General features: G+C 42.3%; 1 protein-coding gene across 1 annotated transcript; it reads left to right on the forward strand.

Moving 5' to 3' along the window:
- The first annotated feature begins 1,325 nt into the window (after positions 1-1,325).
- On the forward strand, positions 1,326-18,029 carry RGR (retinal G protein coupled receptor). The gene is made up of 7 exons (XM_040564056.1): positions 1,326-1,652; positions 4,682-4,838; positions 6,451-6,572; positions 13,860-14,013; positions 14,497-14,614; positions 16,139-16,252; positions 17,181-18,029. Exons 1-7 carry the CDS (start codon positions 1,574-1,576, stop codon positions 17,322-17,324), a joined length of 888 nt encoding a protein of 295 aa, XP_040419990.1. The 5' UTR covers positions 1,326-1,573; the 3' UTR covers positions 17,325-18,029.
- Positions 18,030-18,283: the final 254 nt, after the last annotated feature.

Genomic DNA, 18,283 nt, shown 5'->3' on the forward strand with positions numbered 1-18,283 from the left:
TGTAAGCATGGATTCCAGGAAAACTGCAAAAAATCACTGTACCACTGGCTTCAACCCAGACCCCTGACTGTAAACACACCTCCACTGTGTAGTCAGGAGATCCGTAAAAAAGCCCTGGCCGCATCTGGAGCAAATTCTCTCTGTCTGATGTCTCAACCATCCACAAGCCAGGTCAGCACAGTGCAGAACCTGAGCTGGGGAAAGCCAACATCCCTTGTGTCTCAGCTCCCTTTTTGTTCCCATTTCGCAGAAGGATTATGACGATGAAGAAAGTTATGCATCAAAATAGAAACAATCGTACTTGATAGTCAGGGAGATGGGTAGGTCTGTGGAAAATCAGTAGTTATTCTGCAGTGAAGAATGGGTGAAGAAAAAAGAAACAAATGCACTAAAAAGGATGGAGTAAAGTACCTTTAAAAAAAAAAACACACATTCAACAGCCATCATAGTTATTGCTACTCTAAATGTAGGTTAAAAATTGAGAAGTATGGACAAGTTGCTCACTTTTAATGGACAGGCACTGAAAATTACACAAATAGTTGTGTCATTTGTTGTGTCATGGTAAAGGAAAAATCCATCTGTTTCACTTAGACTCTGAAAGCAGCTGACTTCCACTCTGCAGTATACAAGCATGCAAATTCCCCAAGAGCTAATCGATCAGTAGTACGAGAAGCAAAAGGAAAACTGTTGACTCTGCTGGGTTATGGTAAAGGCCTGTGCTCACCTCAGATCAATTGTGTGGGTTGCTTGGGGCAGGGGGACAAGTGTGCTGGCAGGTAAGGACCTGGAGTCTGGACAAGCTGCATGCTGCACACACTCCAGAGCGTGCCTACACCAGGACCCCAATCCTTAAACATCTCCAAAAGGCCAGTAAGGTAATTTCTTTGAGCACTCACCACTGGGCAACTCACACATGTCCTTGTATGTCTGGAACCCAAAAGCAGTAAGTAGTAAGTGTTTGCCTTTAGTCAGGCTGTGCCAGTGTGCACCTTAATTTAAGCCTCAGTTACTAAGAGAAGAGATGTTAATATACAGAATAGTCATTGCCAGAAAAATACACTGCCCATTTGCTAAAAAAAGGGGTGAGAGGTAGACCAATATGCCTCAGAATTTCCCAGTTCATACTTTTCCCCTAATTACCAACTCAATGAGTGCCCCTTTGTTTTTCGGGTCATTCCCCAGTTATATATTACATGTTTCTTTCGTTCCACAACCTTTAATTCTTTTTCAGTGTTGCAGAATTAACTGGGCAGGGTTCTTAATCTTGTCTCTACAAAGAGCTTGTTGTAATTGCAATGAATGCTTTCATTTTGCTGGTGTCTGAAATACGATTTGCAGGGGAAGGAGGGGTATGAGTTGATGCTAGTCCCATCATTAATGACATTCTTGCAGGGATTGTACTGGTGGGAGTAAAAACCCCAAAGCTTTTATATAATAATGAGCATGTGTCTGCACGTGAGCTACTCCTTTAAGAAGCCTTGGGCTAGTGGAAGAAGAGGGATCCAGGGAAAAGGCAGCCCCACAGCTATAACAGAGGGCAGAGGTTAAATCTATTGGCATTTTTATCTCAAGTATGGTCACTGCATACCCTCTCCCTGAAGGCTTCACTGAACTAGAAGTGTTTGCCATCGGCACTGCCCTACTGGTAGAAGGTAAGCTTGGTTTAGGACCTCAGCTAAAAAAAAAGATTTTTGCCTCTATTATTCCTGGTGTGGCAGCAGTGGGGGGGAATTGAAGCAAGCAGCAGCGTTTGTGGTATGCTGACCCAGACCTTTGGTGGTTACTGCGGCTACAGCACCAGTTCCTCTGGTGGGCTGCGAGCTGTTGGCAGTGAAGATCTGCTCCGCATACAGAGCTGCCCTATGGCAGGGAAGAACTTGCTACTTAGCTTTCTTATCAAGAATTTGGATGTGAGAATTTGCTGACAACTTTTAAAGGCAATTTCAGCTTCCTCAGGGAAGGATGTTGAAATGACTGATGATCCTTCAATAAAACCGGGCTGCTTGTTTTGTTGGTTGTGATGGCCATTTTATAATCAAAGATGATAGATCCAAAATAGCTTGTTAACAGTTAGCATACATCCAAATTGCATTGCTAGCACTGAAATTAATGGCTGCTGGGTAAAAGTAACAAACAGAAGTACAGGCGCATGAGGTTCAAAAGCTTTCACAGCATTAAGAAATAGAATTTGAGGTAGGAGACAGTATTCATTTAATTTAGCCAGCACAGGCTTTTTTTAATAAGTGCCACTTTGTTGTGAGACAAACAAAATTGGGAATTTGTATGTACTGCAGCTAGGGAAGGACACGCTTGTAGCCGGGAATACATCGGTGTCAGTCACTGGCCTCCGTTCTGAGCTGCATCCCAGCTGGGGCCTGGGCCCCATCCCTGTATCCCTGCGCTGCCCAGATGGGGTGCAGGGATCATGGGGCTGAACAGCAGAGGAGGGGGAGCAAGAAGCACTAGCAGAATGGGATAAATGCTCACCAGCTCACCCCATGGATTTGGAGCATGGGAGAAGGAAGGATGCTCGCCCTCTCCTTGCAGGCGAGCTCAGCTGGGACAGAGCATCACATCTGCCTGCAAAGGAAACCTGGAAAAGCTGTGCCAGAAACTCTTCCTTAGAAGAGGGAGAGAGAAGAAAAAGCTTCTACTCCTGGCCCAGGGGTCAGCTGCTGCCTAAACAGAGAGCTCAGGGCTAAACCTGGCCAACAGCCATCAAGCCATCTGCAGGGCCTGGCGGTTCCCAGTATGAACTTGCCCTTCATTACTGAGGAGTGGGAAGCAGCAGGGCAAGCACTCTGGCATGTGCTGGTGGAGGCTTGCAGCTGGGCTCCTGCTGGGGAACGGCTGGTGCTGGTCCCACAGCCCTGCCAGCCCTCACCTGCCCACCCACAGGCCGGAGACCCGCACCTGTTGAAGCCCAAGGTTGAAGCCCAAGCACAGTACCGGCTGGCAACCTTCACTTACAGCTAGGAATGGCCTAGCATATTTACATTTTACTAAGCACAAGGGGCAATCTGACTGCTCAATATTTTCTGTAGGGTTTTAGGCTGAACATGCCCGGTGGATTGCCAGTAATACTTTAACTTTGCCATCTGACTTACAAGATCAAACCAGATAATTAAAGATTAATTCACCTTCTCAGAGACTCTGAGAGAAAAGCAATGAAGATTTTTTATTTTTTTTCTGCAGCTTGTAAGTGCAGTTTGTAAAAAAGTGCTGGGGAAGAGGAAAACTTTGCATTCACTTTTACTAACTGTAAAAGTGTCAAACATTGGCTGTTTTAAAATTAAAACTCAAAGCTGTAAGTTAGTAAGTTCTCTATTTGTACACTCCTGCTAGCCTTTAAGAAAGCAGAGTGGGCTGAAGCCTGGGACTTCCAAAAGAGGGGAAAAGAGAGAAAAAATGAACATAGTAATAACTCTTCAGTTTTACTCTAAATATGGCCACAACATACCTCTCCTAAAGGCTCGACAGCACTGGGGAGAGTTGGCAGCAGTTTTACCCTGCAGGTGGGAGGTAAGCTGGCAGGGAAGGGATGAGAACAGCTGACCTCAAATGGCTCCAAATATTTCTCCTGGAAATATTTTGTTATCTGTTGTGTAATGAAAGACACACATCAGCTGTTACTATGGTTATGCCATCAGCCATTAACGTAATTAAAGTAGGAGCAGAATTTCTGACTATACAAAATTATCCACCTTATGTAACTACAGAATTAAGACAATGAGCGCAAGTAACAACAGTGCTTTACAGAATTAGGGGATATGGATTTTTTCTGCACTACATCATTTCTCCTTCCAAGAAGATAGCAAAGAAAAAGACATACTGCCTGTCATCTAACTGAGACTTAGAGATGGGATGTTGAGTCAGAGCCTCATCAGAGCCATAATAATTCAGGTCATCTTGAAAAGGACATCAAAGGACAAAGCTTGAGTTTAAAGCAGTGAAGGATGGGGTTCAGGGTGGCACAGCTCTGAGTGAATAGCTGGGGTTGCTTGAATGCTCCTCTCTGACAACTAACATTAACTTAGCTTTTTAAAATCTATCAGGGACTGCTTTTATAATTAGATTATTCCTTTCCTTTCCATGTATAGTCTATTGACGAAGGGCAGTAATAAGATTGAGCTGGTGTGATTCAAGCTCTGTCTAGGTTAACCTTAGGCAGAAGCCCAAAGGGAGGCAGGCTGACTGTAAGATGGCTGAGGGGTTTCTATGCTTAAACACAAAAGAGTGTTACAACCGATATTAAACACGACCCATTTCTCTCCCATAAACAGGCCTGCAGACATGTGCGCCGGCAGCGTGTGCTGGCTGTGGGCCCCTCTGAAGCTGCCTCTGCAGCTCCCTCACTCTGACCCACAGGTCCCTGAATGGAGCCTGGCAATCAGGTTTCTCCATTAAAACAAAATGCAGAATTACAAATAAAATTAAACCATTTCTGCTCTGCATGAGTGGACACATCCCTGATGCAGTTTGAAGCATTGGTTTCAGCTGGCACCTATGACTGCTCTCCTGAAAGTCTTCGTAACTTGTGTGCAGACTGTGAGCACTACAGCTATATTTCCTGTGCATGTGCTCACAGTAATTATTGTTCTCATTAAAGAAAACAGCAGCAGCAGCATTGTAGATATTTTCCATTTCCAGTTGAATCATGCCAAACACTTCTGTTTTTCAGCCCTGCTTGGTTTCTGTCTGAATGGGTTGACAATTATTTCATTCCGAAAAATCAAAGAGCTCCGAACACCCAGCAATCTGCTGGTTCTCAGCATTGCACTGGCTGACTGCGGGATCTGCATCAATGCATTCATCGCTGCCTTTTCCAGCTTCCTAAGGTATGTATGTATTTATTTATTTTCCTAAAGGATGCTCAGAAGAACCACATAAAAGTTTGCAGCTTAAGTTCTGGATGGTCAAATTAATCCAATGAGTCTCTAGCATAGCACATAACCAGCCTTCTCGTTACCTCAATCCTAAACAGCAAAATGAAACTCTATTGCTGCTGGGCAAGTCAAAAAGCAGACTTTACCACTGACTGATTATAGAAACCGTTTAACCAGAGAGCTTTACCAGTAGTTACAATAGAAAGTAGTTGACTAATGCAATAGTTGTACATTTACATGACTAAACCTCCAGACTGACCCCAAATTTATCTGCAAGCCTTTCAGGTTTTTTAATGAACTTTCCCATTAAGGCTCTTATTTTAGAAGTTTGTGGAAAACGAAAATGCAGATCTGTGTGCAGGGAGTTCAATTCAGTTATGACACATTTTATTTTCCACATTTTCTCATGTCAGTCATTTAATTAGAGGGCAGAACCAATATCAAGCATTTCAGTGCATAATTACAACAAACAAATCATAAGCAAACCGTATTAGAAACATACACCCTATAAACCAGCTGATGAATAATTCCACTTAACTAGCATATTTTTAAACTCTGGAAATATCTTTAATAGAGAACACAAAAACATTTCAAGAATTGTGACAATTTACTTGTCTTTTAATGGATATAAAAACATTTTTGCAAATTAACAAGTCAACAATAAGGTTCAGTGAGGCCTTATTCAAAGCTGGTTTACCTTGTGTATAGCTCGTTCTCCTTTCAGGCACTTAAGTCACACTGAAGTCAGTGAAGATGCCTTTCCTGAACTGAAGCTGAAAAGCTGAGGTCAATACATCAAAATGAGCTTGGTTTTAACCCTTGCGGGCCCTTTTTTAAAAAAATGGGAGCAGAAGTTTCCCAGTCTCCAAAGAAGTCAGCTATCTCCTTTTCAAAGGGACTTGCAGAGGTAATCTCCAAATGAATTATGCTGGTGTTGTATAAATACATGAGAAAGGAGATTGCTGAAGATTTCCAACTCACAGACAGCTTTATAAGCATAAGAGTCAGGTTAGATGAAGACAGAGAAAAAAAGCCATGAGTGACCAGGATATTGAAGGTACATGTCAGCAGATGCCTGCTATGTGAGACCACCTCATGTTTCTTCTCATTCTATGTCTGCAAAAATATTTGGAGGCCTTAGACTTGGTATCTGGAGTGGTTCTAATTGTTGTGAGCTTTTGTTCTGTGTCGAGCGGTGAGCACTTACCTTCACATGTTGACCAATTGGCTACTCCCACTGGGGGCAAATTTTGCAGGTATGGATAACTGGATAAAATGTAGCTTTCAAATTTAAAACAAATAGCTTTCCAACACATAAATGCAGGGTTATAGTTTCTTCTCCACATTCAGATTAAAAATAGCTGTGGTAGTATATCAGGCACTGCAGAAAGATAAATACTGGCAGACACCTAAAACTGACTTCGGCAACGTCCTTCACAAAGTTTCTCAGACTTGGAAAGCATGTGCACCGGCTATCATTTTTTCCCTCTCCATTAACATAATTTCCAAACATGCTTTTGTTCATTTCTGTAATTTTCTTAACAGGCTGCTTGTTTGTTCACAGGTACTGGCCTTACGGCTCTGACGGCTGTCAAATTCATGGATTCCAGGGCTTCTTGACAGCACTAGCCAGTATTAGCTCCAGTGCTGCAGTCGCCTGGGACCGGTATCATCATTACTGTACAAGTAAGGGTTATCATTTACCTAGCATCTTTACGCACATCATGTTAGACAGCAGCTTGTTTCGATTTTAGAGAATCCAAACAAGCACATATTTATTTCCTGTGTATTTTATATGTTTAAATTTGCTCTCTCTAGTGTCTAAGATAAATAAACCCACTCTCCAAGGGACCCATTCCCATACACGGGGCACTAACCAACCACCTTCAGGAGATACTTGCTCTTCTAGATCACATCCAAGTCCTGCCCCTCTTGCCATGCTTTCACCTTCTCCATAAGTAATCATTAGGGTATCCTAAACAAAATCCAACACCTCACGTTGAAGAAAAATCTATGCACCTTGGGCTTCCATCCAACATCCTGCTGCATTCCAGCCAGAGCTTCATGCCCACACAGAGGTTACTAATCAAAGATAAATTCGGTGTAACCACAGAGCTGCCCCTGCAGATTCAGCAGCTGGAACAGAGCCCACAGCGAAGCACTTCTGCAGAGGAACGAAGGGGCACGCAGAGCGCAGTAGCCCCACTGAGCAACACACAGGCACTTTGGGACACGAGCTTCTTTTTGGGGCTTTGCTACATTCCAGACCCCCTTGCAGACGCTGAAACTCAGTACATCTGATCGTAAGCAAAGAATAAATTATCTGCAAATTTCAATAAAAGTGGCAGAGATATTTTTAAGTACTGATAACAGGAGGAAGATGTTATTTTTCTTCTCTTAGTGAAGGATGTTTTTTGTTTTCCTTAATTCAATTGCTAACTAGCTCTGACACCCTAGCTGGAGTTAATGGAAATCTAATATTACACAGTGAGACTGACACAGGAAAATAAATTTGCCTTTTTTTGTGGACTTATGAAAACATCATTTTGAGTTAGGTGAGAGATAGGGATTTACAGGAATGTCAAATATATGGATTTATGGAGATAGATAGGCACTGTCTTGTGTCACAGAACTATCTCCCAGCTGTGGCAGTATTGGATTTGTGCTTTTATGTAACATGAGTGGAAATTTCTGCTGAATTAGGATGCTGAGCTGCAATTGGCAGCTTTCACATTTTCTGCTACTGCTTGACCCTTTCCAGAGGAGTGAGAAGCCTGGAGCACCCCACCTGACCACACCATTCCTCCCAAAACCATTGTGTTCCTTTGGCAGTGCTGAAACACAAATGCAGTTCTCCTTTTCTTGTGATAATGAGCAAGATGCTTAGACTACTTCATAGAATATTTCCTAAATAAAAGTGTAAAAGATGGCCTGGAAATAAGCTGCTTTGCTGCAGTACTTCAATACCATCCACCTTTAGTATTCACTCAGCCTTTAAAGCATGGTCTCCATACCTGATTAATGCAGTGAGTGGTAAAACACACCCAGAACTCACAGCAAACATGTTTTATCTGATAATCGCAGAGAGCAGAGAGGTTGCCAACTTCTTGTTCTGCAATTTTTGTCAAGAATTCAGCTCAGGCAAGAAAATGGCTTTTTTTCATGTCCAGACAAAGGCCCCAAATAATGCAGCCTGTAAGCTGCATCCATACCGACACCCATTGGACACTGAAATATGTTTGGAGCTAGAAGAGTAGCATCTGTATTGTATAAGAGAGCGAGCCTGAAAAATAAGCATGTCTTTGGAAAGACATTTTACTCTCTGCAACACTGACTTTAATGTTTTTGTGTCACACACTCCTCCAGCCAAAAGCATAGTACATTAAGAGCACAGGCAGACACATCCTGAGGGCACAAACTTCTTCACTTTGCTCAAATTGTTATTTACTGCAGACCAAACATAGCTGCTATTGCTGGATGATTTGAACAAAAAAGGTAAAACAAGAACAGGTGGTTTCAAATCTCATGCTCTGTGCCTATTCCAGTAAATCCATCCAGTTCCCAGTTTCAACCGGCACATGCTGATTGTGAGAAAGATAAAATCACATTGCATAGATCTGATATACCAAGCCTGCAGGCTATACCATGTTCTTGATCCATACATGAAACTCTTGTTGACACTGGTGTGAGCAGCATGCCTGTACAGAAGACACAAAACCTCTTTTCCAGAAAAAACAAAGCTATCAACCTTTTATCTTCATTCTGGGAACTGTTTCTCTTCTCACACTCACTTACATCACCCCTAATGTTTTTATTATGCCCTAAGAGTTTCCAATAAAACCTCTGTTGTGGCATTCCTCAGCCTGACACTCAATTATCAAAAATCCATATTTCTGAGGAAGAATGAGCTGGTGAGAATGTGAGAGATTACTATGATGATGAGAAAAAAAAAAATTGGACTTTTCAGGCACTCTGTATTCTAATAACATAAATCTGCTCACCAATGTCCAGAAATTTAACCAAGTTTTTTAATTTGGAAGTTGGTACAATTTGGTACATTAATTTGGAAGTCAGTGACAGACTATGGGGTCTATTGATAACCACACACTCATCCATCAGAAGCCAGGTTGGTATTGATTGCAACATGGAAGAAAACAGCATGACCATCAGATACAACAGAGAAGTTAGAGTTTCAAGGTATTTGGAAATGTCCTCCCTCCTCCTAGGCAACAATGCTGGGAAACTCTCTTTTCATCCCCTAAATGTGGCTTTGGTTTAAAATGGCTATTTATTAAGTTGAAATATGAGATACATATAACATATTAAGAAGTCTTATTTGAATATCCAACCAGTAAAGAGAAAACAGCTAAAAATCAGATGTAATCCCATTTTGGTTCTCTCACATCAAAGTATGTTTAGAACCAGAACAGCAGCATCTGCATTTTATAAGACAGGTAGCCTGAAAGCAGGCCCGTTCTTTTTCCAAGTTACTGGTCAAGCAAGTAATTTTCTTCTAAAGGACTATGAGATACTACTTTCACAGCAAGGAGTAGAGGACTACAAAAATCTCTGAAGATTTAATTAATGTAGGCAATTAAAGGGGAAAAGTCAGGGCAGTCTGAAGGGTTTGAACTTCAGTCATGTCTCTGGTGAAGCCATTTCAGTCCGGCACAGAGTTTGTTTGGTGAGAGGGCAGCAGCTGAGTCAGCAGGTTGGAGGGGGTGGGAAGGATCCCAGGTAATTTCTTCCTTTCATTACCACTGCAAATGGTTGCAGTTTTAAAAGGAAATTGAAAAAAAAAAAATGACAATTTTACATTTGCATTTTAGAATTAGGGGCAAATTGAAAAATTGAAGTGATTTAAGTCAGTACTTTTTTCACTATTACAAAAGAAAAGACAAACAAGAGGGATTTTGCAGCAGCATGCAATTACAAGAAGTAGGATTGCAGCAGGCTTTTATCTAATTCTTAACATCCAGAGAAATCTAGGTTGTGATATCAAGTATTCAAAGATTAGCAAACTGCCATTTGCTTCAATTGCAGCTGGCAGCTATGTTGGATTAGGAGCAAGCCCTTCCCCTCCTGTCACACTTGCTGCAGCCACCCTGTCACACTTTCTTCATCTAGACTTGCGCCTGCATCAGTTTTGCCAGACAAAATGCCAGTGTTTATACAGGTCTTGCATTTTCACTGAAGCAGGAGATAACTGCCAAGACAGCTTTATAGTCATGGAGAATCACAGTCAAAAAAAAAAAAAAAAGAGTAAAAAAATCCCTTTACTGGGTTATTTTAAAGAGCTTTTTCTAATAATATGCACAAAAGAAGCCATTATGCAGTGCAACTTTCTTATTCCTACAAAAACTGAATACTTGTGAGCAACAGTCCCTGGCGCTTTTTGCACTGCAGATGAAGCAGGTACCAACATCTCTCTCATTTATGACTGATAAATCTTTTCCCTCTAAGACTGTTTCAGATATTTTTGTCTTTGAGAAATTTCCCTGATTTTAAGTGATACATGCCATGTTTGAAGTCTGGCACAAGCTGGATTGTTCTGGAATATTTCAGCTATTATAATGGAATCATTTGCAAGAACAAAGAAAAGGTTTTTCCCCTCCATCTTAGAAAATCCTGTTGACCTTTTGTTTGAGAAATTCCTTTTGAACGTCAGTCTGAAATCTAGTTGAAAGGTAGCCACTGTGTCAGAGATGTATTTTTTGCTCTTTCTGTGAAAATCAGCTTAATGTTTGGCCAATTTATAAATCTTCCAAAAATCTAAATTCATAAATGTCCCCACAGACTACAGATGGAGAAATAGTTCATGATTACATCACTAAAGACCGGGCAGAATACTCAAAAGTATTAAGGTTTGACGCTCAATCTAGCGCTTTCTAAAATTTAAGCTTTTACCATTACAATTTTAGTAATCCTCTAACAATTTTGTTTTGTTTATAAGAGCACTTTCTGTTCCAAAGCAATCTTACAGAAGACATTTTAAACCCCCTGTTAATATTTCTCTGTATGGAAAAGAGAAACTTCCCTCTTGCTTTTCAAGGAGAGAAAGCCAAAGCACAAGAGCGATTAGACATAATGGGACCAGACTGCTAGCACTGAGCCCTAATTAAGAATTATATCTTTAAGCATATGCTGAACTCCGTATATACACATTTAACTGAATTAGGACCTACATGCCTATTATGCTAAATTTTATCAAGCCACAAAAGGCATTTAAGGTAAAGCAATGGCCTGCTCTGTACAAGAGCAACCAGACTGCTCTCGACGTGCTCTCTTGCTGCCGGCCCTCTCAGAGGAGGACATTTTTGCCATGTGAACTGAGTGCAGTAATTGCACCGTTCTTGCTCTGAAAGTATTTTTCATGAGCTCCCAAGCAAAGCAGACTCCAAAAAACTAAAACAATATTGAGGTTGTTTAATTGTATGTCCACACAGTTTTAGCTACCAAGCCAGGGCACAGCCAGCCAGAGTATGGGTATTTTAAAACATAAAAAAAAAAAAAAAATAAACACAGAAATCTTCTTTAAAGCCCCTCTTGATAGAAAAAGTTTAAAAGACATTTCAGAAAGAGAAGTCACAACTTTCTTGTTGCCAACATGAATCCTGGCTGGGGGCACTTGGGGCCAGAGGAAAGACGTAGCACCCAGAGACTGGGCACCATGACCAAGGCCAGAGGTGGCAGGAGCCGGTGGAGCGAGAGCTTCCCCTGCGTTTCTGTGCAAGGTGGCAGCAGGGAAGGTGAAATTTCTACCAGGTACCCAACACATGCATGTGTGCAGCAGGATCATTCGCCCTCCAGCGGTATAAACACCCCCAACCCGCCTTGAGTGCACCACCAACACTGGCCAAGCAGCTGAGGGCAAATTTTGTCAGTGCAAAGATCTTTTCCTTAAAAGCAGAGATCTTCAAGGTCCCGGCATGTGGTTAGAGCCCAGAGACACTACAGTGCCTCAGTCAGGGCCCATCATATTTTGAGACCTTTGTGATAGTCCATGAAATGAAAGGATGGGGTGCAGAGAGAGCAAAGTTTCTGCTGCAAGATACAATGAAAAATAATTGCTATTAACTATTTTATAGGACTTCTTGAGGAAAAAAATAATAATAATGTTGTGTAGTTGGTTTTTAAAGACTACCGAGAAGGCTTACCATTTACAAAATTGTATTCCCAAAACAATAAAGCTACATTTGCAATGAGCTTGGTTTAAAAGAAACATGTTTTAGACCCAGGTTTCACTTTAGCTGCTCTTGATAATACCTTTAAGAAAGTTGCTAGAATGCGTAAAGCACAAAACAAACCTGACAGCTTATGTAATAAGCTGCATCCTGATTGAATTTCTAGTTACAACTGCGTAAAGCCAAGCTACAAGAACGATTATGTAGAACACAAATGGAAATGGAACTTTAGATCGGTTACAACACTAACATGCTTGTTAAAATATACACCTAAGAAGGATGCAGTTCTGAATGAATGCCACATAGTGCTACATTGCTTCTTTGGACTGGGAGGTTAAGAATAATTACAAGTTTCTCAAAAGTTTGACTCAAATTTCTAGCCCCCTAAATCAGAAGCTGTTCCTTTTTTAAACAGATGTGATCTGTAATCACATTATGTCAATATTACAAACCATGATTTGAGCCTTTACAGCCAAAGCATATCTTCTGTGTAGGAATCAAAAGACAGGTATTAATTGTTATTAATCATCAAAATTAATTTTTAATAATGCTTAAATGACTAAAAACATCAATAGATTTTTACTAACTACCATATCAAAACAAAGTATTTAATAAAAAGGATTTTATTTTTTTCCTTCATATTTAAACTGCAACATGTACACCTTTCTTTCCCAGAACTAATTTTGGAACACTTGCACCAATTTTTCCAAGCTGATCTTTAATGCCATTCAAACCCCTCTTTTCCCTCAAGAACCTCTGGAGTTTATAAGTAGGTTATAAGACCCACTTATACGAGTAAGGACATCGGTAGAATCGCCATTCCTATAAAGGGGCATTTTCACTAAGACGCCTACTTTATCCTCCTTCCTTAAAATAAGCAAGGACAGTACAACCCAAAATAGCTGCTGTAGGGTTTGCAGTCCTTCCTGGGGCTGCTGCCTTATGGGGATCACAAGCCTTAAGCACGTGCAGCCCGCTCATGCCCCTCACCCACATCAGCCACGTCCGATCAGGTGGCAGGGCTGAACCCCTGCTTCCACCTCACCTCCAGGCCCTCACCTTCACAAGAAAGGTCAGAACTGGTCTGAATCTTCCTGGCCTGCTGGCGTGATGCTGCTGTCAAGGGCAGAGGAGAAGATTGCTTCCCAGCCTCAGTGAAAATTGCATCATTACTTCTCTCTAATGGGAAACTTGATTAGAAAGGAGTAGTGGGCAAAGTCACTGTGCTCCTTGCTGGTACAGCTGGCGTCACGGGCTATTCAGCCCAGGCACGATGATGGACGTCAGCCTCGATAACAAAATTATCCGGGCCTTTCTGCATGCAGGCAGCGTGGCTAACAAAATGTCCTGCAGCAGCAGGGAAGCCTGCCTGCCTCCCTCCTCCATGAAGAAATACTTCCTGTATCCAAAGCTTCCAATCTTTCATTTCATTCATTGACCTATTCCAGTGGTATTTTATGGAGCTAGATAAGATGGGCACAACTGTTCATTTTTATTATAAAATTAGAAAAAAAATTACTGATGCTGAGCTTCTCATTTCCTGTTCCAGGCTAAGCAATGATCTTAAGGGCAAAGTAATTTCACCAGCAGTATTTTTAGAACAGGATCTGTTGTCAGGTTGAGCATGTACATTCACATATATATCGACAAGCAGCGTTTTTAGAACAGAGTACATTTAATATCCCGGAGGCTGGGACTGTGCCCTGGCCGCACAGAGCCGGACAGCTTCGCCTGGTGCCTTTGTGCCAGGCATGCAGAGCCCTTTTCAGAGCCTTTTTCTCTCCCACAGGAAGCAAGCTGCAGTGGAGCACAGCCATCTCCATGATGGTGTTCGCCTGGCTCTTTGCTGCCTTCTGGTCCATCATGCCCTTGCTGGGGTGGGGGGAGTATGACTACGAGCCCCTCCGGACCTGCTGCACGCTGGACTACAGCAAAGGGGACAGGTGAGGACTGGGGCCGGGCCCCCAGGGGGTGGTCTCAGCAGCACAGCAGAGCCCAGCTGCCACCCAGCACCGTGCCGGGACAAGGTAGGCGCAACCTGAAGCTGCCTCCTCTCACGTGGCAGCACGCAGGGATGGCCAAAGGCAGCTTCCTCCGTGGGAGAAGCTGGCACTCAGTTTTTTGCTACTCCCTTGCTCCTCAGTCATCTATAACCTGCACCTTTGGGGGTTTAGGACTTGCAGCTCTTCATGGCTGTTTTTATGCAGTCCAGCCCTGATGTCTGAGGAGGGACTCTTGGGTTTGGAAATCAAGCACCTGTTGTGACTTTCTGCAATGCTGTCCATCCCACACGCAACAAAGTGTGTTTACAGAATTGGTTTTGGCAATTTTAAAAATAAGTAAATGAATAAGTAAACAGCAAGTTTATGGAGATGCACTACGGAGGAATTAACAAACTTTTTTTCTTCCCTTCTAACCCTCTCCAGAAACTATATCACATTCCTTTTTGCTCTGTCCATTTTCAATTTCATAATCCCGGGCTTCATCATGCTGACAGCCTATCAGTCCATTCACCAGAAGTTCAAGAAAACTGGTCACTATAAGGTAAGAAAGCTTCCTCAGCCCCTGAAACTGCCTTGCTAAAATAGAACTGCACCCAGTGGGGACAAGGTCCTCAAAAACACAGCTTCGTTCCCAGAGGCTTTGGCTCAGCTCCTTCTGGGCTATCTAACTCCTTAGTGGTACTTCGAGTGGGAGGGGGGGTAGCACAGTAGGGCATGAGGCCTCCCAGAAAGTTCGAGGAAACCCCCTCCTTAGAGATTTCAAGATTTTGCTGGACACAACCACATCTCTCCTGCCCCAGTGCTGAGAAGAGCCCCACTTTGAGGAGGCACTCGGAGTAGTGACCACAAGGGTTCCCCTCCATCAACGACAGCCCGGTTCTGTTCACAAAATTAACATACAGCATACAGAGTACGTGCTAATACCACATCAATATCTATCTAGAGAAACTCTGCTCAGAAAGGATCATTATTTCCACCTTTGCTACAGGCTCTTAGCTTATGGCTGAGGAAGCCATGCAGAAGGAAACACAGATATGCTTTGGGGGGAGAAGGGCCTTCCTAACCTTGCCACGTTTACACTTGGCTGAGGAAATTCATAAATCTTTATGAGCTGGAAACAAAGGAACTGTTCCAGCGTGGCAGGTTTATGGGAATGTAATGTGGTGATTATACGAGTTGTTTCTTTAGGTGCAGTCTGGGGTGCTACGCGTGGCTGATGGGCACAGCCCAACCCCTGCACTTAGTAAAGAATGTCAGTTCTCCATGGGGATGTTATAACAGCAAAGAGACAGGCAGGCAGACTGGTTTGAAGCTGTCTGGGATATACACATGCCCTCTACATATTTCTCCAACAAATGACAGTTTTCATTATTATAAGTTTATTACCTTTTTATGGATAAGTTTTTGCAATGGTGTGATTTTTCTTATAATAATGCTGCAGTTGTGCAGACTAGTTATGAGGCAGAATAGTTATGATGCAGAAAGTGTAAGGCTGAAAATATCACCTCCCTATTCATCAATATTTGTATGATACTTAGGAACAGCTGGCCAATAACAGCATGGGTAAGACCCTAGCATGAAGGGCACAGGAATCCTAATATGACACAGACTCCCTGGCATCCATCTGGTGCACTGTGGCAGTGGCTTCATGTTTATGTGCCTGTAAGACCCTCTAAAAAGTCAACAAAACATCATTCCTTTTTATCTGTTTATCTGTAAATTTACACGCTGCCCTCCCCCCCAGCAGCAATAACTGCTTAGCACTACTCTGATTTAACTGACCAACAATAAGGTGCTTTGTCACCTCGGCCCAGGAATGACTGGCCTCCCCCAGTCCCCACCAGGGGCAGGGTTTTGGGGCTGGCTGCACAGACAGCCCTTGACGCCAGGGGACCTGTACTCACACACCTCCAACGCTGACAGCAAAGCAGCCATGATACCGCGTGTCCTGCTGGTGATGCTCTCCAGCTGCTGGACACAAGCCACAGTCTCACAGGGTCTGTCCCATCCACTTGTTGCAGTGTATGGTTGTGAAACAAAAGAATGTGTTGCTCTTGTTTTTCAGTTTAACACCGGTTTACCATTGAAGACGCTGGTCATTTGCTGGGGTCCCTATTGCCTTTTATGCTTCTATGCAGCAGTTGAAAACGTGATGTTCATTTCACCAAAATACCGAATGGTATGTCTATGCCACCCGAGGGAATTCAAATAGCATTCCTTTCACTTTTTTCTCTCCATTCTCAGGAAGCAATACTAACTTGAGCACTAATAGCTTCACTTGTTAAAACATGTTACAAGTAGATTGTTTGCACAAAGCCTTCTATTAGTCTACCATTTCAAGGCAAAACAACTAAGCACAATGATATAATTGGCATTATAATTAGTGTTTTGATCAAACTACATTTTAGGAAGTTTTTTTTTCCTTCAGCAGCCAGAGAACTGTTGCCTATGCTTCTTCATGGTTTGTAGAAACTTTTCATGTTCTTCCCAGAGTCAAGTACCAGCTTAAAATTTTTAGTTTTGGAGAGACTTTTTTTTATAATCCTTTTTTCTCCTAAGGGAAACTGCAACTGATCATTCTTAAGATTATTCTTAAGATTATGGTGCTTCCTTTTTTCACCCCCAAGTATTGACTCCGAGGCTGCCTCTGGGACTCACTAATCTCACAATGGACCTTTCAGCTTCCATTCATCAGCCCAGTTTCAGATCACTAAACACATTGCTCTACTTAGGTATTTGGAATCCCATAAAAAACATGTAAGCAATACTGGCCCACTTATCCTTCAGAAGGTGTCCATGGCATACCTCTCACTCCTCCTAAGCACACATTGGTGTTCACTCTTGGCTGAAACATCCTGCTTTCAGGTGATGCTGGCCTAACTTCTGTCTCCTGGAGACTGTCCTTTCCTGGGGCAACGTCCTTCCATTCGGGTTAAGGGGCCCCAAACGACCAAAATTGCTTTTACCTCTCATTCCTCCAGGGGCAGCAAGGTACTGCCATCGGGGAGAGGTATTTGTCTGACAGATGGAAACTGAGCCTGGGATGAAATCAGCCCATCGGCTCCCCAGTACATTTCCCTGTTAATAAATATCATGTCTCCCAACAGATTCCTGCCGTTATTGCCAAGACGGTGCCAATGGTGGACGCCTTTGTATATGCCCTGGGCAATGAGAACTACAGAGGAGGAATATGGCAGTTCCTCACAGGACAGAAGATTGAGAAAGCAGAGGTTGATAACAAAACTAAATAATCCATTACGGCATTAAGCCAAGTTAACGCAGTTACATCGCTGAAAGCAAAATGGTAGAGGAAACCGTGTGCGTTCTGATATGTACATGCCAAGGTGGTTCCACATTGGAAATGCCGTGCATTGGCTACAGCAATGGAAGAAAGCCCCATGGATAACTGCCGAAACCATCACGAGCTGCTTGTCAAACAAGCTGCCTTAAGCCTGTGTTGGTTGTCATCGGTCTCATTTTGTATGTCACTGCAAATAAACTGTATGCTGGAAAGCACTTTTTTTTTCCCTGATAGAACAGCATAAGAGCTCAGCAAATTAACTGAAGTAGGATATTCATTTATCCAGTGAGGCCTCCCCAAATCAGTCTGTGTAGTTTGTCCATATGGTAATGTCTGGATTACTAAAAGATTAAAGGAGTATCCAGAATTACACCACATCTGTTTAAATAGCTCATCCATGTGAACAATGCATTTTCAATGTACCCAAAACAGGAGTTCCCAAATTTCCACAATGAATCAGCCATCCTAATTCCATCAAAACACTTCAGTGGATATTTTACCCCAATAAGGAATATTAGCTTGGCTCCCATTCAGGTGAATTAGTGTGTGACATTCAGCTTAGTCACACACTAAATTCCATCATATTTTGCAGCTGCTGCTTACCAGGACAATCAACAAGCTCACAGTCCATCACTGAAGCATTCATATTTTTTATCAGACACTGAACAAAAACTAAAGGGAGGTCTGGTCTTAGATTGTTCTAAAAATGTCCTAGGAATAAAAATTAACTTCACATCTGCTATTAAATTCCCCTGGGCTCTATATGAGAGCAATCATTGAGTCAGTTGTGACTAAAGAGTCTGAACAATTAAAAAGCCATTTATTTTACAATGATTGGAATTAATATATATTTAAATTATCAAAAATGTCCATTTTAAATATTTGTATTTGCTCATGTTGCTCACATTG

Source organism: Cygnus olor, chromosome 7, assembly GCF_009769625.2.
Source record: "Cygnus olor isolate bCygOlo1 chromosome 7, bCygOlo1.pri.v2, whole genome shotgun sequence".
NCBI lineage: Eukaryota > Metazoa > Chordata > Aves > Anseriformes > Anatidae > Cygnus > Cygnus olor.

Bases quoted from the DNA above. Each gene is read 5' to 3' on its own strand.
- RGR (XM_040564056.1), top strand. From the start codon at position 1,574: ATGGTCACTGCATACCCTCTCCCTGAAGGCTTCACTGAACTAGAAGTG. The intron at 1,653-4,681 runs GTAAGCTTGGTT...TCTGTTTTTCAG, and splicing joins CACTGCCCTACTGGTAGAAG to CCCTGCTTGGTTTCTGTCTG. The intron at 6,573-13,859 runs GTAAGGGTTATC...TCTCTCCCACAG, and splicing joins GTATCATCATTACTGTACAA to GAAGCAAGCTGCAGTGGAGC.